General features: G+C 48.1%; 1 protein-coding gene across 2 annotated transcripts in view; it reads right to left on the bottom strand.

Annotated features, from left to right (window-relative positions):
- Positions 1 to 1,754: 1,754 nt before the first annotated feature.
- Positions 1,755 to 17,413, bottom strand: part of VWC2L (von Willebrand factor C domain containing 2 like) — a 55,898-nt gene continuing 40,239 nt past the window's right edge. Inside the window, exon 4 of one of the 2 annotated variants that reach the window (XM_075094064.1) lies at positions 1,755 to 3,959. In XM_075094064.1, coding sequence (XP_074950165.1) covers positions 3,811 to 3,959 — 149 coding nt within the window. In that variant the 3' untranslated portion in view covers positions 1,755 to 3,810. The remainder of the gene's footprint in view (positions 3,960 to 17,413) is intronic. The other variant, XM_075094068.1, reaches the window with a different exon arrangement.

The following is a 17,413-nucleotide window of genomic DNA, read 5'->3' as shown; positions in this document are numbered from 1 at the left end:
CCCTCTTTATCCCCCATCTTTCCAACCCAGCAACTCCACCTTCCCCTGCTTCCCGCCCTACCAAGCCCCGGCTCTTCTCTCTACCTCTCAGCATCCTCCCTGGCCTTCTTCCTCTTCTCCACGTCCCATGAATGCTTCATGTATTTTCAAGAGCACCAGCCCGGGAGGACAGGAAGGACGGTGCCCGCAGAGGAGGTTGTGCTACCCCATCTAATAACACATGTAACGGACACCTTTCCCTCGAGATGGCAGCCTCTGGAAGCCCAGGACAAACCTTTCAACAAGATTAAAGAGATGGTATTAATTGCTATCGATCATGGGTCAACAAATTAAATTGCATCTGCAACTGCATCTCTGAAAGGTCTAAATGAGAAGAGTAGTTAATGGGTCTGGCTGGCCCAGAGCTGTGATTAATTAAAGGGAGAAATGAACTAAAACATTAAAAAAAAAAAAAAAGGCAGAAAAGAAGAAGATTGAGATGAGGCTGAAACTCTTTGGTTCAGGAGAAAAAATAGTGCATCTGCAGAGAGGTTGATGGGATTTCAATCCTGGATCCACGCTGTCTGGCTCAAGATGGGCTGCTACGAAGCAGTGCTGGTGGTGATGACTTTCATGGCTGCTGCTCCAAGCACCTCAGGTGTTTCGAGCTGTGGAAACACCTCCCACCCATGACTGGTGACTTCCACGCAGACCCTCAGAAAACCCGATCTGTGCCCATTGCTCCTCCCTGCGACCCCAGACCTTGCCCCACCACCACCTTGGTGCTCAGGGAGAGCAACAGGATCCGCCAGCAGGACAATGTGCCCATGTGTGGATTCGGGGAATTGGATTCCTTCTCCAGTCTGAGCCAGCATCTCGCAGAGACCTCACAGAGCATGTCTGATGGGATCCGCAGGGCTTCCCCACCATGTCACCCAAACGCACACCCCAGCTCACTCTGTGTAACCTTGGGGCACCCCCCCCGCCATCAGCTTTTTTTTTCCCCATTTTGTTTTTAGACTCAATGTCCTGAATGATGAGGCAGAAAAGCCAAGCAGCCCTATGCTGCTCAGCAATCCCACTTGCTGTAGATACTGCTCTTCCCACTCCCATCCAGCACGGCAGCCAGCACCACAGCATCCCGGTGGGAGCTGGGAGTAAAGTACTCCTGGGGAAGGGAATAAGGGCACTACGGTGACGCCTTGGGAAATAATGAAGTAGCACAGCATGGCATGGAGATGGTACTTAATAATGAAGAAAATAATAATATGTGGCACGTATAGTGCTGTACTTGTTCCAAGCACTGTACAAACATTAACTACAGTAATTAAGATGTAATTAATTAGAGTAACTACTAATCACTGTAAATAATGATGCATCTGGAGGTACCAAATGGAATTTGTGAACTGAAAGCAAGTTTCCATGTTCAGGAAATAGCATAAAATACAAAATGGCACCAGAAAAAGGCAAAAAACATACGGAGATTAAAGTGAGAGCCTGGGAGTTGTGTTAGTCCACGACAGCTCCCCAGAAGGGAATCCTGGCTTGGCAGGTATCTTGCGGCAAAGCAAAGCTGATTTCCTGATTTACTGCTGAGGCGCTCCCTGGGCAACCCACCCCATCCGAAGGCCTTCCGCAGCTGTTTCCAGGCTCCGAGCCCGCTCCTCCCACCCAGCTGCACCCACCAACACTGCAGAGAGTCGGGGGCTGGAGCAAGGGATGGGATGGGAACTTGGGAGCTTGTGGGGGGGGAAGATGAGCAGAGTAAAATACACCACAAATATATAATTTGGGGATTTTTTGCTGGTTCACATACTTTATATTTAACAAAATAATTTTTTAATAATATAGTCTTTTACACATCAAATATTGTTTCTAGGACCCCCCCATTTTTTACAGAGTAGTTTTTTTTTTTTCTCACTAGTTTCAGGCACACTATTGTTTGAAAATTTTGAAACCGGATAGTCAATGACAGGCAACAGCTTACAAAGAAACGTGGCGATGACTTCTTTAATGGTACCAGTTCAAATCGCAGGAAGCCAATGCTCAGCCGACATACGGCAATCACCGCGCTAGTGCTCATCCTACGCCCTGCCCTGCAGTAAGACGTGAAAACAGGAAAGAAAGAAAAATACAAAGGCAATGGTGTGCATAAACTGAGACGCACTGTGCTGATCCACTTCGGTGGAGGATGCTGTAAGGAGGATTTGCTGCTGTCGCTGTTAAGAGCAGGTGCTGGACTGAAGTCCGAACAAAATAAGCACCGACGCCATAATGGCCATGACCAAAAAGCAGCAAACCAAGCATGGACAGTGATGGGAAAGGCTCCTGCACTCACCTGGGCAGGGCAGAGGGGAAATGACATTGGTGGCTTTTCTCTCACAGTATCGCTTGGAAGCTGCAGCCTGAGAAAGCAAGAGGTGCTGAAAAGGCTGAAGGGGACCCTTCCCCTCGGAGCGACGGAGGCCGCTGGCAGGGACCTCTCCTTCCTGCAGGCAGGCATGCAGCCATTTTCTGGAGAGACCCTTCACCAAGAACTGATTCCCAAGGACGTGGCCAGCCCATCCCCATCCCCGCTGGGCACCCTGGCTTGCTTTATCCCCAGCAGTATGGAAGCTCCTGGGACTGGGGGAGTGCGAGGGCAGCTCCCTTGTGCTGCAGCAAAGGGTCTTACCTGCCAGCTGAGCCAGTTTAGTGGTGGCACAGTGATGGGGTGTTTCTGGAAACCTCCCTAAGGGCAATGGGCAGACAGGGGATCACATATTTTAACTTTGACTCGCGGCAGCCGAGTCCCACTGTCACTGAAGTCAATGAACTGATGTCCTTGGCTCCAGCGAGAGCATCCTCGGTGTCAGCAAGCCAGGGCTGGGGCAAGGCAGGCAAACGCCTGCTCGACCCAAGAGCTGGCGGAGGCGCAGCACAGCTGGGACCCTCTTACCCCTGCTCCACCACTGATGCCCCAGCCAGGCATCACACAGAGACAACGCAGGGAAGATGCTGCTTTCTTGGTGCCTTTCCAACGCATTCTGGCTCGCTGCCCCCGCCTGCCGGCACACCCGGTGTTGGCTCTGGCTCTGATCAAGGTCACGGTGACTGTGTAGGTGTCTTCGACTTTATTGTCCCCACTCAGTGGAGAAAGTGTAACACAGATACAGCTTGTGTCTTGGCTGTCCGGTCGTATACCTGTGCATCTACCTCGGTCCTTCCGCAGGTTACATTCCAGTTGGTTTTTTCTTTTTTTTAACTCCTTCCTCCCTTTTAATGTCTATGTCCCTCCTGCCCTTACCGGCCCCCACTGTATAGACATGAAAGAAATGATCCATCGCTTCATTCATAGCTGTATTGTCCCAGTGATCCCAGCTGAAGAAGAGGTTTTTAAAAAAAAAAATCCAAAACACAATAGCAAAAAAACTTAAATAAATAAATGTGAAAACTCTGCGATCCACATTGTAGAAAATGAGAGCAGAGAAGTGATCAGAGTCTCAGAGGCATCACCAGTCCAAGAACTTGCATGGGCTGTTTTTGCTTTTTCTTCCCCAAATCTGACCATCGCATCCCTATCAAGCACTGATAATTACAAAAGCGGAGTAGATACCTAGATACCGGTTACATAGTGTGTAAAGTGAGAGACGAGCAGGAGGGGGGTAGAGGGAGACCCTTCCCCACAAGTAAAATCTCTGCTTGTGTGAAACCCTCGCAGGTTTTGCTGGTGACCCTGTTGCAGCTGGCGGGAGGACGGATGCGTGTGCAGCATCGAAGCTGTTCCTTCGTCATTGTCATCGTCATTGTCGGGTGATTTGCCCGGCGGTGCTGCTGGCGGGGGATTTGCCACTACAGAGCCTGCTTGCCCTGGCACTCACGCTTGGAGCACTGCGCCGGCTTCCACCAGTCCCCGTTGTGGCAGTGGCAGATGTTGCAGTCGTCCACCTTCACTTCGATGCCAGCGGGAATTATCGTGGTTCCTGCAAAGCAGTTTGGACCTGCAAAAACACACGGGGGTAATAAAAATAAATACTTTTATTTGTTTTTAAACTGGATCTAGCAGCTCTGCTGTAAGTGCCTGGGAGCAGGCAGGTGCTCAGCCCCAGCTGCTCGCCGTGCTCTGGCTGCAACAACGCCACTGCTGAAATCAGCAGCAACTCTCCCAGCCTGCTCAGTACCAAGCCTTCACCCCATGCTGATCACTTGTCTCAGATTTCTTCAATGCCCTCAGGCAATAAAGAAAAACCCTCCAAATCTTGAAACTTTTTCGTTTTTTTGTTTCTGTACCCAGCCCCTAGTACAAATGGTATCAGATGCCTGATCGATGCACTCAGCTTTTACTACTCAGTTGCCCACTGATTCAGTATCGCTTTCTCCTAAGATTTGGCTGTGAAATGGATAAGACCATGAAGACCAGCATCAGGACACAGACCAGCCTTCACTGCTCTAGCCTGGAGAGCCTGCGCTGAGCTGCAGGGATTGGAGCCAATTCATCCCCCAGGACCACGGCAGCCATGCCCGAATGCCCAGTAACCCCAGGGACCAACACCAGCTTGGGGCTGTTAACCATATATCATTGATGGCATCAAATTAACAAAAATAATTCACCTCCCAAATACGCTTTCTGATAAAAATCTCATTTTTCTCAAGGGCTATTCCTCTAATCTTCTCATTATTGCTAATTTTTTTGGCTTCTTTATTACACAATATCAAAGTTGAGCAGCATGTCAGCAAGGACCTTACTTTCCTCCTTCTCAAATACCCACTGCACAGCTGTCCCTCTGCAAACCCTCTCTTCCTCTCCTCTTGCTCCTGCATCAGTTAGTGCCAGGAATTAATGTCAGAGTCAGCAGCACACAGAAGGAAAAAAAAAAAAATTCAAGGCAGTCACATTTGTGGCATCAGCGAAGCGTGAAGACATTGAAAAGTGTCTCGTGGCCTGAGTGCCACTCCGAAATGTCACCCTTCAGCTGGCCACTGGTTTTAATCTACACCTCCAGTGCACGAGGTGCATTCGAAAGATGAGAGCATGTACAGACATGAAATTATAGGCAAATGCTTAAAATAAGGCTTAAGACTGTTTGAAAGGGAAAATACAGTCCCTGCGTGGCTGGAAACAGGCCGAGTTGTAGCCAACCCTATGCTCGGGTCTCATCTTTTATAGCCTCAGAGAACTATTAATTTCGTCTCACTGATTATTAGTGCCCTGACTTGACTAAGATGCTCCTCAGGACCCTATGTTTAAGCTCAACAGGCCATGAGTTTCACAGAGCTGGGCTTAACCAGATGTAGGCAATTCAGGCTGCTGCGGAGCCAAATGGTGCACGTGGCTGAAAAAGCCATGATCCCATTGGAAAGGCTGGGATCCCAACTGCGGTACGTCTCTGGCAACCCACTGAAATTGTCACTTCTTCCCACAGCCTTTGGGTCTCTGCACTGGCTGCCCCGCGCCACTGCCTGTGCTCGTCAACACAGATTTGAATTCTTTGCTTCATCAAGTCTGGTGGGTGGAGTTGTGTGATGACACCCAGCAGGGGCTGCGCCATCAAGGCGGCTCATTTGCTGCCATTAAATGTCCGGGGGTCAAATGCAATGAAAATGCCAGTAATTGTAGCTGGCTGTATTTAAAATTGAAGTAAGTGCCTGTCCCTCTTTAACAGGATGCGCTGAGTGCCCACTAATGTTGGGGACGGCCAGGATGGGCAGCCTCCACACAACAGCCTGCTCCACGCTCCCAGAGCAAAAACCCATTTTCTTTAAAATTTAAACAGAAAGCTTCCTCCAGAGATTAGGGTGGCAAGGAAAGGGGAAGATTGTTTTCTCTCTTGTTGCCCTGCGGCTGCCTGTTAATCATCTCATTTGAGAAGCCAATACTGCCTTGACACCCCGATGCGTCTCCAGACACAGCCTTCGCCGGGCGCTGAACAACGGCGGATTTATAGCAGTGCTGGTCCATTCGATGTGGCTGAAAACAGGCGGTAGGCCGGCGGCGGTGGGAGCCAGTGTGCTTTCTCACTTGCAGGTGGGTCAACCTTTGCTGCCCAGCCTGGGTTTGGGGACCCTGTGCCCCCTTCATAGGGTTTTGACTGCATCGCTGTGCTGAAACACCGCAGGGGCAAAGCACAGCTCGGGGTCATGGTCAGCTGAGCGCAAGCAAGTTGGGACTCACCGAAGGGGAATGGCAAACTGGGGAAAAGCTTATTTTTCCTTGCATACTGCTTATCTGTCCATCCCATAGCTGTTCCATCATGGTCACAACTGCCCTTCCTCTTCCTCCTGGCAGCCCCAGGTCCCTTCTCCCTCTTGAGCTTCTACGGGGGGGGGGTCATTTGGAAAAAAACAAAAATCATTTAACACCCCTCATTAATGTCTCTACCCCAGAGTCAAGACGCAGAAAGCAGACACCATGACGAAAAGAGGAGACAGATGAGGGAAAGGTACTAAAAGCACCACCCATGCCTCTGAGGTTCCTGGCAGAGAGTGGATGACCCATTTTGGGGACAGCACCACAGCAACAACGTCCCTGCCCTGGCCAAGGACAAGAGACAGCTCTGCAAAATAGTAACTCAACACTAATAATCTGCCCTTCTGATCTCTGGCATCTATCGAGCCAGGAAGGACCTGGCAAACGGCCTCTGTGTCTAACGGAAAATCCTTGGTATGCTGCCACCCACCCCCTCCAAAGAGACTGTGTGAAGAGGGAAAATTTTAGCTATTTTGGATAAATCCTAGGAACTGAAGGCTGGGAGGAATGTTGGGGATGGCCAAACCAGCCCTCGCTGAAGCAGCACCGAGCATCCCGGGGCTGGCCGGCTAAACATCACCTGAGCACACCTAGGGAAGGAGCTGTATTCAGAGGGTGAACTGAGGGCAAAATTACAGCAAGTGCATTTGTTTCCCTTTTTCTTGGCTTTTAGCAAAATGGATGAAAACCTGGCTTTGGGCTCTGCTGACGTCTGCCCTTCTATGAGATGTTTTGCTGCCCTTTTGGGACACCCACCTTTACTGTCAGACCTTAGTACTTTTAATTTAGGCCAACACTACCACTGGTCTGGACCTTTTTTTTTAGCACTCTCTCAAAATAGCCACTTCTGCATTGCCAGAGTGAAATGTTTTCTTTTGCCCACCATAGCAAACTGGATGGAGCATTTTTGCATCCTCTCTCCCCCTCCCTGCTATCCCCACCCCTACAGAAACATGTATTTCAAGTGGAAGGCAAAATTTCCACACTCCATTTCTGTTAATTCGACTTAAATTCCCACTGACTGGAATCATTGAAATCCAATTTTCCAGCACAGTCACTGTCAGCCAGCGCCTTTTTTTCTCATCTACACTTATCCCACCTTTACACTGGAAAAGTGGATCCTGTTGGTCCCGTATGGGAGGCAGTGAGCATCACTCCCATAGCTGAGGCATGAGAAGGAGGCACTCGGAGAAGGGCACTGCTGAAATGTAGTTGAAAACATGCCCCAGACAAGTGGCATTTTCTATGCAATGGCACAAGTCATTGGGGAGTTTTCCAGCGACCTTGGCTTTTATAGAGCTGACAGCTAATCCACTGCCAGCGACAACATCCAGAACCTGGGGATGCTACATGGCTTTGCGATGTGCCTTAGAGGAGCTGCAGCCTGTAAGACCACAAGAAACCAAGTCCTGTTTTGGCTCTGCAGCAGAGCTAACTGGACTCCTTTAAGTTCACTAGTATTTTTTTTCCTTCCTTAGATCAACCTCTCAACATTTCAAAAGCCAAGTGCCCCAAACCCACACTACTGGGGACTGTCCTGAGCTTCTCCCACTGTGGATTTGTGCTGCTCAGAGGAGCAGGCTGAGACCAGGATCTGCCAAACGGATGTAAAAAAGTCACAAAGAACGAGACAGTACAGCACAGCAACATGGGTTTTTTAATTATTGTTATTCAAAGGAAGATGCTGCTCAGAAACATTTGATGACATGTCAAGCACATCAAGAAAGTTACTTATGATCATAGCAGTAAGAACAAGAAGCTGCTCTGGGCAAGGGCTGTCGTTCTGCTCTTTGTAAAAGCATCTTAAACCATGACTACAATGAAAACAGGTCAGTAATCAACCTCTTTTCCTTGCTCGGGGAGACTGATGGGAGAAGTTTGCTGCTCCCACAGACAACATAATTGTGAGATTTGCTTTGCTTAATATAATTGATACTGATAAAAGACCACAGCGCTCTGCATTTGCTAGAACAACTGTGAAGATTTTTATGGAGATATTTTAGGGTCATTCAGATGCTGTTTTGATGGGAGACATGTAGAAAAACCATATGTGGCTTGTTTGGGAAGAGTGATGGCAGATTTTGCAACCATATGCGTAAGACCAGATACCTGGGTGACCCATGTTGTGCTGCTGAACTGCACCTTGGTACGGAGGGCATACATCTAATCCCATGCTGCTACATCATGCAACGCTACCCAAGGGTGTGAGATTAAGCCCTCTTGGGACTCAGTGGCACGGTGGTGCTTTAAAGAAACTCAACGCCCCCCCATATCTGACAGTCCCTGTCACACTGGAAAAAACTCACAGCCCAAATGCAAGAAGAGCAGCCATCCTCGCTCAGGAGAAAACCACATCTGCTGCACAGTCCCCACCACTGCACTATGGGGATGCAGAGGAAAACATATGAATTCAAGAGCACCCTGCCTGGACACTGAGTTAAAGCTGGAAAAAGCAGGTGTGGGGTTTGGTGCTCTCCAACGCCATGAGCATGCAGTGTCACGCTGTTGCTTTTGAGTCACTTGGCGTGGAACACCAGCCTAGCTCCTGGGGGGCTGCAGGCTGCTCCCAGTTGCTCCTCGGGTGGGTTTTACTGAACTCAATGGCTTTGCCCGTGGCTTACAACAGCTCAGAATTTTGTTTCGTGTGTGCAAAGAAGCAATAAAAGGAAATCAAATGTTAAGTACTGCGAGCAAGCATGAATCACTTCAGGCCAACTGTGATACTCAGATTTGCCCTGAGTAGCATCTTGCACCAGAAAAAGCTCATTGCCTTCACTGGAACTTCTCATGGTACAATATCTGATTTCAGAGAGGGTATTTTCCTTAGTTCAATATTTTCTGACGATAATGCTATGTGTCCCACCGCTCCTTTAAGAGCCTCCCCATCCCTTTAAGAAATAGTAAGGCTGACTCCAAGAGAATTTAGCTTATTCAGTCAACGGATAACGTTGTCAAGGAGAGAGGTGCTGATGGCTACACTTATCTACCTCGCACCAGTAGTTTAGATAGCTGCTGAATAGCAACTCAATTTAGCCAGCCATCCCTCAGGCTCCTGCATGATGTGCTCCACAATTAAAGTTGTAAGGGATAAGCAGAAGACGGTGGTGTTTCCCAACAGTATTTAGGAATGGATACAGCCTGAAAACATCCCCATGGACACTCATTCAGCTGAACGAGCCTTGACAACCTCGCTTTTGGAGCTTGAACAAAAATGCAACAGGGAGTGAGAATTTACTGCTGGCAAGTTGTGCCAAACCGGGGGAGCTGTTTCTAGTGAACACGGACAGGTGTATATTCTCAGTAGGAAGGTGAATTTTGCTTTGCATGGCTCCACAAAATAGGCATCTCGTAGTCTTCACCATGAGCATCCCATGCCATAAGCCATGCGGTCTCCAGTGCCAGTGTCTGGCACTGCCCGCATCACTTGGCTGAAACAACCACTCATAAAGCAATGTCCAGGTGAAGATTACACCCCGAAACCTGCACAGGATGCTCGTGAACAACTCCCCAACAGTGAAAGAAGCAAAACACAGCAGAAATACAAGTCATCCCCAGGCTCTGGTGCAGAGGGCAGAAATTGCCGGCTACCTGCACCTTGGGACTTCTTCCATGTCCAGGCTGAACTCTGTGCTCAGAGGGAAGAAAAAAACCCAGCATCTTGATTTTAATGATGGCCCCTGTTTCTGGAGGTTAACACAGCTCCTCTGTGCTGATCCTGCAGGATCTTTTCAAATAGTCATTTAGCTCTGTCAACACTATTTATGTGATCACTTCAGATTGCAAGAAAAGAGCACAACTTGTGGCTTTAATTAACAAGTCGAAGAGGGAAGAAGTCTGGTTTTGCTGCCTGGTACAGAAACTCCCTGTCCCCCTTCTTGCCGGGGGCGGGGGGGGGAGGAGAAGGCAGTACGTGAAGCCAGAGGTGAGACATAAAGAAGTCAGCTGCCAATGCTGAGCTCTGCCTTATTGAAAATGAAATTTGGCAATGCTCTGCAGGGGGCGGGTCTGAAAACTCCAGCAAAAGATAACAACCCTGGAGCTCTTTTGTGTTAGAAAGAGGCTGAAGCTGAAGGTCCCAGCTTGAAGCACTGCCGAAGCCCGAGGGTGCATCAGAAACAGGGCTGCTGCAACTGTGGCATGGGGGGGGGGGAGTTTACACCCCGATACTGCTTAGGTCTAGTCCCTGGTCTGTGCCTAGCTGTTTCTTGCTGGTGGCAGGAAAGAAGAGACTATGCTGTGGCTCTGCCTCCTCCCTGCTCCTGGAGGTGATGTCCATGTCCCCCAGGTTATGGAGGACACAGTTCTGTAGGTGCAGATTATAGGGCACCTTTCCTCCTGCATGTTCCCAGCACATACACCACATAAAAATACCTGCCCTGGACTCCCAAGTCCATTGCCACCCAACCCTCAGAAAGGCTCCTGAAGGGCTCGAAACAGGACCGTTTCAGGTCAGTGCTCCCATCCAGATCACCAACAGGTCTTTGAAAGCCCTCTTCCAGCCCACTCACCCTCTCCGGCAGCAGATGAGCTCTCCTAAGCTACCTGCACCCAAACATGGGCACTGCAGCAACGCCTCAGCCATCAGCCCAAGAAGATCTGGATGCTTCTCTGTCTTTGGGAGGCACTGGGAGATGAGTCCACCAAATGGCATCAGCCTCAGCTCTGCAAATTAAAAATCTCTACAGCGGGCAGGCGGGGGATGCTGGAGGTGTCAGTCCTCGCCGCCGTAAGCAAACACTTTGCAGAGCCATCTGCCACTCCAAATGCTAATTGGCTGCACATCTCAGCTGGGAAGCGCTGCGTGCTGGAGCACAACAATGTTTTCAGTGTGGGTAGGTGAAAGTTGGTCACCAGCACAAACAAGCCATCGTCTGCTAATTCCCCACCCCACGCCACCGCAGACCTGTTGGATGGCAATTGCATCCTGTGGGTATAAGGCAGCCTCACCCAGTGCTGCGGCTGCCAGGAAGGCGGCTTCTCCATCTGGCAGGCAAGGGGGGCCCCGTCTTGCGGCAGGGTGGGCGGAGAATTGGGGGGAGGAAGGCAAAAGCGGCACCCTCTTTTTTTGGCAACAGGCCCACGAGCGAGTGGATGCTGGGATGAAAATGCTGTGGGTTTCATCCCATCCTCCCTCATGAGTTGAGGGATGAAAACCAAGGCGGGCATGGAAAGCTTTGGGGAGGAGGTATGAGCGAGTGCAGGGCTAGCAGTGTCCCTAGCAGCTGCCCAGCCCCTCTGCCCTTCAAAAGCTCAGGAATTCCTCTGTGCCCTTTTTTTTGCTTTTGTTGCTGATGATGTTTTAAAATCCCAGAAGAAAGCCTTACACAGACCTATGTAGGTATGTATGTGTAAGCCTATACACATAAAAGCAAAGCCACAGAGGTTTGAAAGATACATTTCTCACAGCCTTTTTTTTTTTTCTGTTGTTCATTTGATTTCCATCAGTGTTTTTCTAGAAGGACAGGAGGTTTGTGCAAGCTTTCCTACCAAATCTCAGCCTGCTCTGGTCTTCATTCACCAGACAGTATTTGCTTATCTGTAAAGTGGCTATGTCACTCCTGTCTGACACTCTTTGCTGAAAGGAACCACATGTAATGATGGACCAAGTGATGGTTCTGTGACAAGGCCACCTTCTGCCTGTGAGGTTTCCACTCTTAGGCAGCGTAATGCATGATGATGGCTCTTAGCTGTGGTAGCAAGTGTCACCTCCTTGAGGTGACCCCAAGGTGGAAGGTTTGCTGCCTTGTCCAGCCACCCACAGAGAGATGGCACCTCCAATAAATGCCCCAATCTTCACTCTGTTGTCCAAAACATTGTCAAATGAGAGTGGACAAACCCTGCTGGCTCTGGCTAAAAGCTCCCTAGAGTCAACTGGTGGTATCTCCTAGCCAGCCATGAGCTTTCAATCTTGTGCACCGTTGCCCCAAAGAATTAATCTCCTCTGAAGCTGATCTGCAGCTCTTCTCCATCGTTCCTGCATATTTCACTCCTCACAAGATGATGCTAACAGCCCTTCTCAAGCACTGCTTATTTACATGAGAGATTTTTCCAGCCATATCTCACATTACTGGGTGCCTGAAGATGCCTAAAAGTTATTTAATCTCTGCATTAAAATACATATATATATATATATTTATATATGCAGTATCCTTCTCCAATCTAAATCCAAGTTGCTCACTCCAAGCAAGCCCTGCATCATTAAAATGAGTGCATTAAAAATGCAAGACCAAGCTAAAAAGCTACATTCGGGGCAACGGAACGGTTCCACTGACTTTCACCAGCACAATAAATGAGATAAGACACACCTGCAGCTCTCATCCAGCCCAGCGGGACAGGCATCTCCTGGTGGCCCCCCGTCACCTTCTGGCTCTCCACATGCAGAGCTGTTCACATCATCCGGTCTTAGCTCAGACAACCCCAAGCATCCGCTGCCTTGGAGTCTAATGAATGCAGGGGGCCCACTTGAGTTCCCTAAATTATGACCTGGCTTCCAGTGACACAGACTGATTTAATACTCTCTGCTTTGCACCAGTTAGAAAATTACCGATAGCTCGTTATCCGTCTTAATCAGGAGCAGCAAACAAATGAGGAACGGGGAGACATCCAGAAGGGAATACACCGCATTACTCCTCCTTATTGATAGCACAGTTACTTAATTTGATGTGGAGACATAACTTCAGGCATCACTAAATACTGGAGCAGGAATGTTTTGGTGCAAGGAAGATCTATGGGTGCAATTTAAAAGCAGTCTGTTTAGGAGTGGTGACGTCTACCAGCGCTGATACAGATCTGAGCTGTGCAGACAGACTTGCGATTATCACTCAGCAAGTTAAATAAAGACAGCGGCTTTTCAAGAGTTGAAAAGCGCCAGCAGAAAATTGCAGCTGCCGTGTGTGTGGCATGAGCACAACGATGGGGGACCAAGCACAAGGTTGATGGTCACCTCCACTTGTCCATCCCCTGGCAGCTCTCTTGTTTGCTTTCTGACACACAGCGCTGCCCGCGCCAGGGCGGCAGCAAAGAGCTCGATTAGACATTTGGCACGGCTCGCTGCGGGGAAGGCAGCATGGAGATGATGGAGAAAAACGCATGTTCAGCATGGACAGCTGCAGAAAGCAGATCCACCACAAGCGGTGCCAATGACTGACAGCCAGCACTGCCACTGGCAGGTACAAGGGGATGTCAAACTGGGCAATTCCCAGGGTTAAAGGCCAGAAGGAGCGGAACTTTTCCTCTAGCACGAATATTGTGGATTGGGATACAATAATAACCTACCGGGAGCCTCAACCATGAGAACAGAGCTTTTTAGTCAGTTTTTAACAATCCAAGACTAGGTCTGATAATCTAATAAACCTGATCTGGGCATGCTAAAGAAAACAGGGCAAGTGGTACACTTCCTGCTGCTTTAGATTAAGTGTATTTGCCTCATTGGACCGGCATTTCCCCCAGGCCTCTCTGCTTCTGATCCCAAATGCACCAACACCAAAGCTGGGAGCATGTCCGAGTGTGCTTCAAACTCCCTGCAACACCTTCAACCCCCGTTGCCCCATTTTACTGGGTTTCTAATCCAGTGGCGGGTTATGGACTGTTGACCAGCAGCGCTGGGCATTGCTGCAGTGCAGATTAATAGCTAATATCAAATTCATAATCATTTATCCACTCTGACTGAATAATACACCTGAATTGAGGGCAGCATTGAAGGCTAACCACTACCACCAAAGTCACGGCATGGCCAACACATGACGGTCTCAAGATCAGCTCTTAGACAGCAGAAGAGCAAATCGCAGACTACAGACCTAGCCTTAAATATAAGGTTTCCTCCACCCCTCTTTTAATATAAAATGCAGGTTGGCATTTTCAAAGTCACCTATGGGATTTGCACACCAAATTCCTCTTCATTGTAGAAGTTGCTACGTGTGCAAATACCTTAATCAGCACTGAAAATTTTAGCTTCTGGTAAAAAACCCACACAGGCAAGGTGCTCAGCATTGCACAGGCAGCTACTGTGCATACAAAACAGCTTTTCTGAATCAGATTTTTACTGTGCACATTCAAGGTTGAAGAAGGAAAACAGTAACACCTCAAAGACAGCAATGACCATCTATTAAGTGAGAAATGCATGTTTCAACATTTACCTGACCCAATGAAAAAGATTAGCTCTTAAAAACCTCTTTGCAGACAGCATAAAGCTTTGGGAGAATACCATAGATTTTTGAAAAAATACAGGGAGATTTTAATCGCAGGCAATGAAAGCTACCCCTAGGTCATTATAACCTTTCAGGTAACTAAGAGGCTTTTGAAAATTTGTCTAAATAGGTATTTCCCAAAATTAACTCCAACAGCACTGAAGGTAGATTAATTCTTTTACTATTTCTAACATGGCAAATAAGGTTAGGTGGAGTGTTTTTTTTTTGGAGCTGGTATAAAATGGTTCATTTGAAAGAAATCAATTAATAAAACTACTATTAAAACACCTCATCAGCTAACACTGTTACCAGTAAATTCAACAGCCAAAGGGAGGAAAAGTTGGACCTTCCAGAGACTAAACCTTTAAGTGAAAACAAATATATCCAGAGAGTGTATATATATAAATATATATATATAGTGCCGTTGTGTTTCTGCTGCCTTCACCTCGCCAGCTTTGGTCCTGAGAGCAGCCACAGGACAACGTGTGCTGTGGGACAGGGTTGGTCCAGGTGACCGTGCCCTTTCAGCCACTATTTCCCAGGTCACCCAAGAAAGGAACTGGGATGTAGAGTCACAAAATCAGCTGGGGACTTGGCTGGATGTTCATCCTGTCTACTGCAATGGTGTTGGGGCACCTCCCAAGGCACCGTCCTCAGACGTCAGCAGGGAGCAGCAGCTCCAGCAGGCAGCAACAGCTCTTAGTCCACGCAGACGTGAGGGGAAACCCGTATCTAGGGAAGCAAGTGGCAAAATAGCCCTCATTTGCCAAAGTACCGGGTCTTTGCTCTCTGCCTGAGTATCTCCATTCAAAGGCGAAGGTTAACAACAAAAGAATAACAACTGGGACTTTTTCTCTGGGTCTTTTGAGCTTTTAGCCAACTTACTCACCTCTTGGTTGTGCTGGGTGTGAAAATTTAATGATTTTTATGGCCCATTTTAACATTTTTATGTCTTTTTTCTTCAGAAAAAAATGCCACATTTGGTGTAAGAATTAAAACAGTATTTCATCCTTAACCGCAATCACAGATGATGTATGGAAGAGAGCTGGCTGCACATCAACTCAATATAAAGCCAGAATTGAATCTAGCTTAGTCACTACAGCTGTGCATGATGTTTTATGGGGTGGCTTTTTTTCGTATCAGTCATAAATGAAGTGGAAACTGTGACTGTGCTAATTCTGTGTAAAACATGACAAAAAAATGCAAAACTGGGGGGTGAGGGGGTGGGGAAGGAACCAGGATTACTATATATTTATCTGAGATGTGCATTTAGATGGGTAGTCTACTGGAAAACCCAGCCCACCATTGGATAATGAAACTACAGCGGTTAATGCACGATGACAGTTGCACCACTACACACATTAGTCGTGGCAATGGTTGCCTGTTGGTGTGCGTAAACCTCTGTGCAAACCCCTTGCCAAGTGCCAGAAGGGTTTCTTCAGCTGTGGGAGACCACATGCTCAGGAGAAACCTTCAGGTCTGAAAAGCAGTGCTTCATTGAAGTCCAAATGGCTGTGGGAACACGTCAATTGGTAGAAAAATGCCTTTATGCCTTTCCACTGGTGTGAGAGGAAATGTGATGCTTTGAGAGCATCAGCAGAGTCCTCTTTTTTTTCCACCTGGTGACAGATTTTTCTGACGAAGGTTTTGAATGTAAGCTCGTGTTAGAACTGGAACTTCAATGCAAAGCAAAATCTTTTCATGTAAGAAGAGAGCTGCTGCTGAAACCATGGCTGTCTACTCCCCGCTCGTGTTTCGGTTGTTGGGTTTTCTGCTCCCAGTTTTGAGCAGAACCCAATTTTTGTGCTTTGTGTGACACAGCAAGCCCATCTGCTGCTTTCTTCAGCAGCATTCCCTAGCCTCTTGGCCTCCATGGTCTTCACCACCATTCCCCATCCTCCCAGCCTCCACAACAACGGACACGGAAATGACCGGCCATGGACAGGAAAGACCCAAGTGAAAGGTCTTTAATGAGCATGTTTGCCTATAGAAGCCAGACATCTAAGTCAGTCACCAAAGGTACCCCTTCCAGTTGAAGGATGGACTCTTCTGGAGGGTGCTTAACAGAGCCAAGCGGCATCAGCCTTTGGGTTTGCCTTTTTTTCACCCTTATAACTTTGCTAAATGTAATCCCACCCCAACCTTTGGGTCAGGCTGCAGCGGCAGAGCTCCCACTTCTGTACCAATCTGTACAAATGGTTGATTACCTGGAGAGAGGGAATAACCACAATGTCAGAAACGTAATTTGTTTTGGGGAATTTAATTACCTGCCTCAGACATGGAAAAAGAAACACGAGAAAACACCTCCCCTCTGACCCTACCCTAAGCAACCGATGAGCTTGCTGTTAGAGAGACAAGACACGGTGCTGCTGCTGCCATAATCTGCAGCTCCTGATGAAACAGGAGGCGGAGGAAGGGACAGGGCAGGATGGATGGACCTTGATGGCACACACGGGGAGAGCAAACCACTGCAAGGACGGGCACACCCTGGTCTGATGGACAGACCGAGACATGCACAGGTTGGTGCTTCTGGAGTAAACAGGCTCCAAAGCCTTCTGCTGGGACCTACCCTGATTTTTCCAACAGCTGCAGAAGCAGCTTTAATCCACATTTTGTCCCCAGATTTTGCTCTTCTGAGGGCCCATTATGCTACCTGAATTTAATGGTATCCATGGAATTTGCACAGTGCTTTCTGATGGTGCGTGCAAAGAGTCAGGTTGCTAATAAAAATAAAATGAGTGGTACTGGGTTTGCATGTGAATAGTTGCATTTAACAAAATCATCAAATGGAAAAGGATCGTCCTTTCCTTTCCTAATAATTCTGGGTGCCACTACAAAATGCATTACCACAATCTATATGGGCTTTTATACTCAAGCAGACACCATATGATATTACGCTGATGTGCCAGGACAGGATAGTTATTTTGCACTGTAAGGTAGCAGCTAGGAATGACGAAAAGCTGGGGAAAATTTATGGTGGATGTAGTTCTGCATCCCTCCCCCCCCCAATTTTCAGTATGCT

This window comes from Phalacrocorax aristotelis, chromosome 5 (assembly GCF_949628215.1).
Source record: "Phalacrocorax aristotelis chromosome 5, bGulAri2.1, whole genome shotgun sequence".
Classification (NCBI taxonomy): domain Eukaryota; kingdom Metazoa; phylum Chordata; class Aves; order Suliformes; family Phalacrocoracidae; genus Phalacrocorax; species Phalacrocorax aristotelis.
The sequence above is the reverse complement of the archived record's forward strand: the minus strand, read 5'-3'. Positions and strand labels throughout refer to the sequence as shown.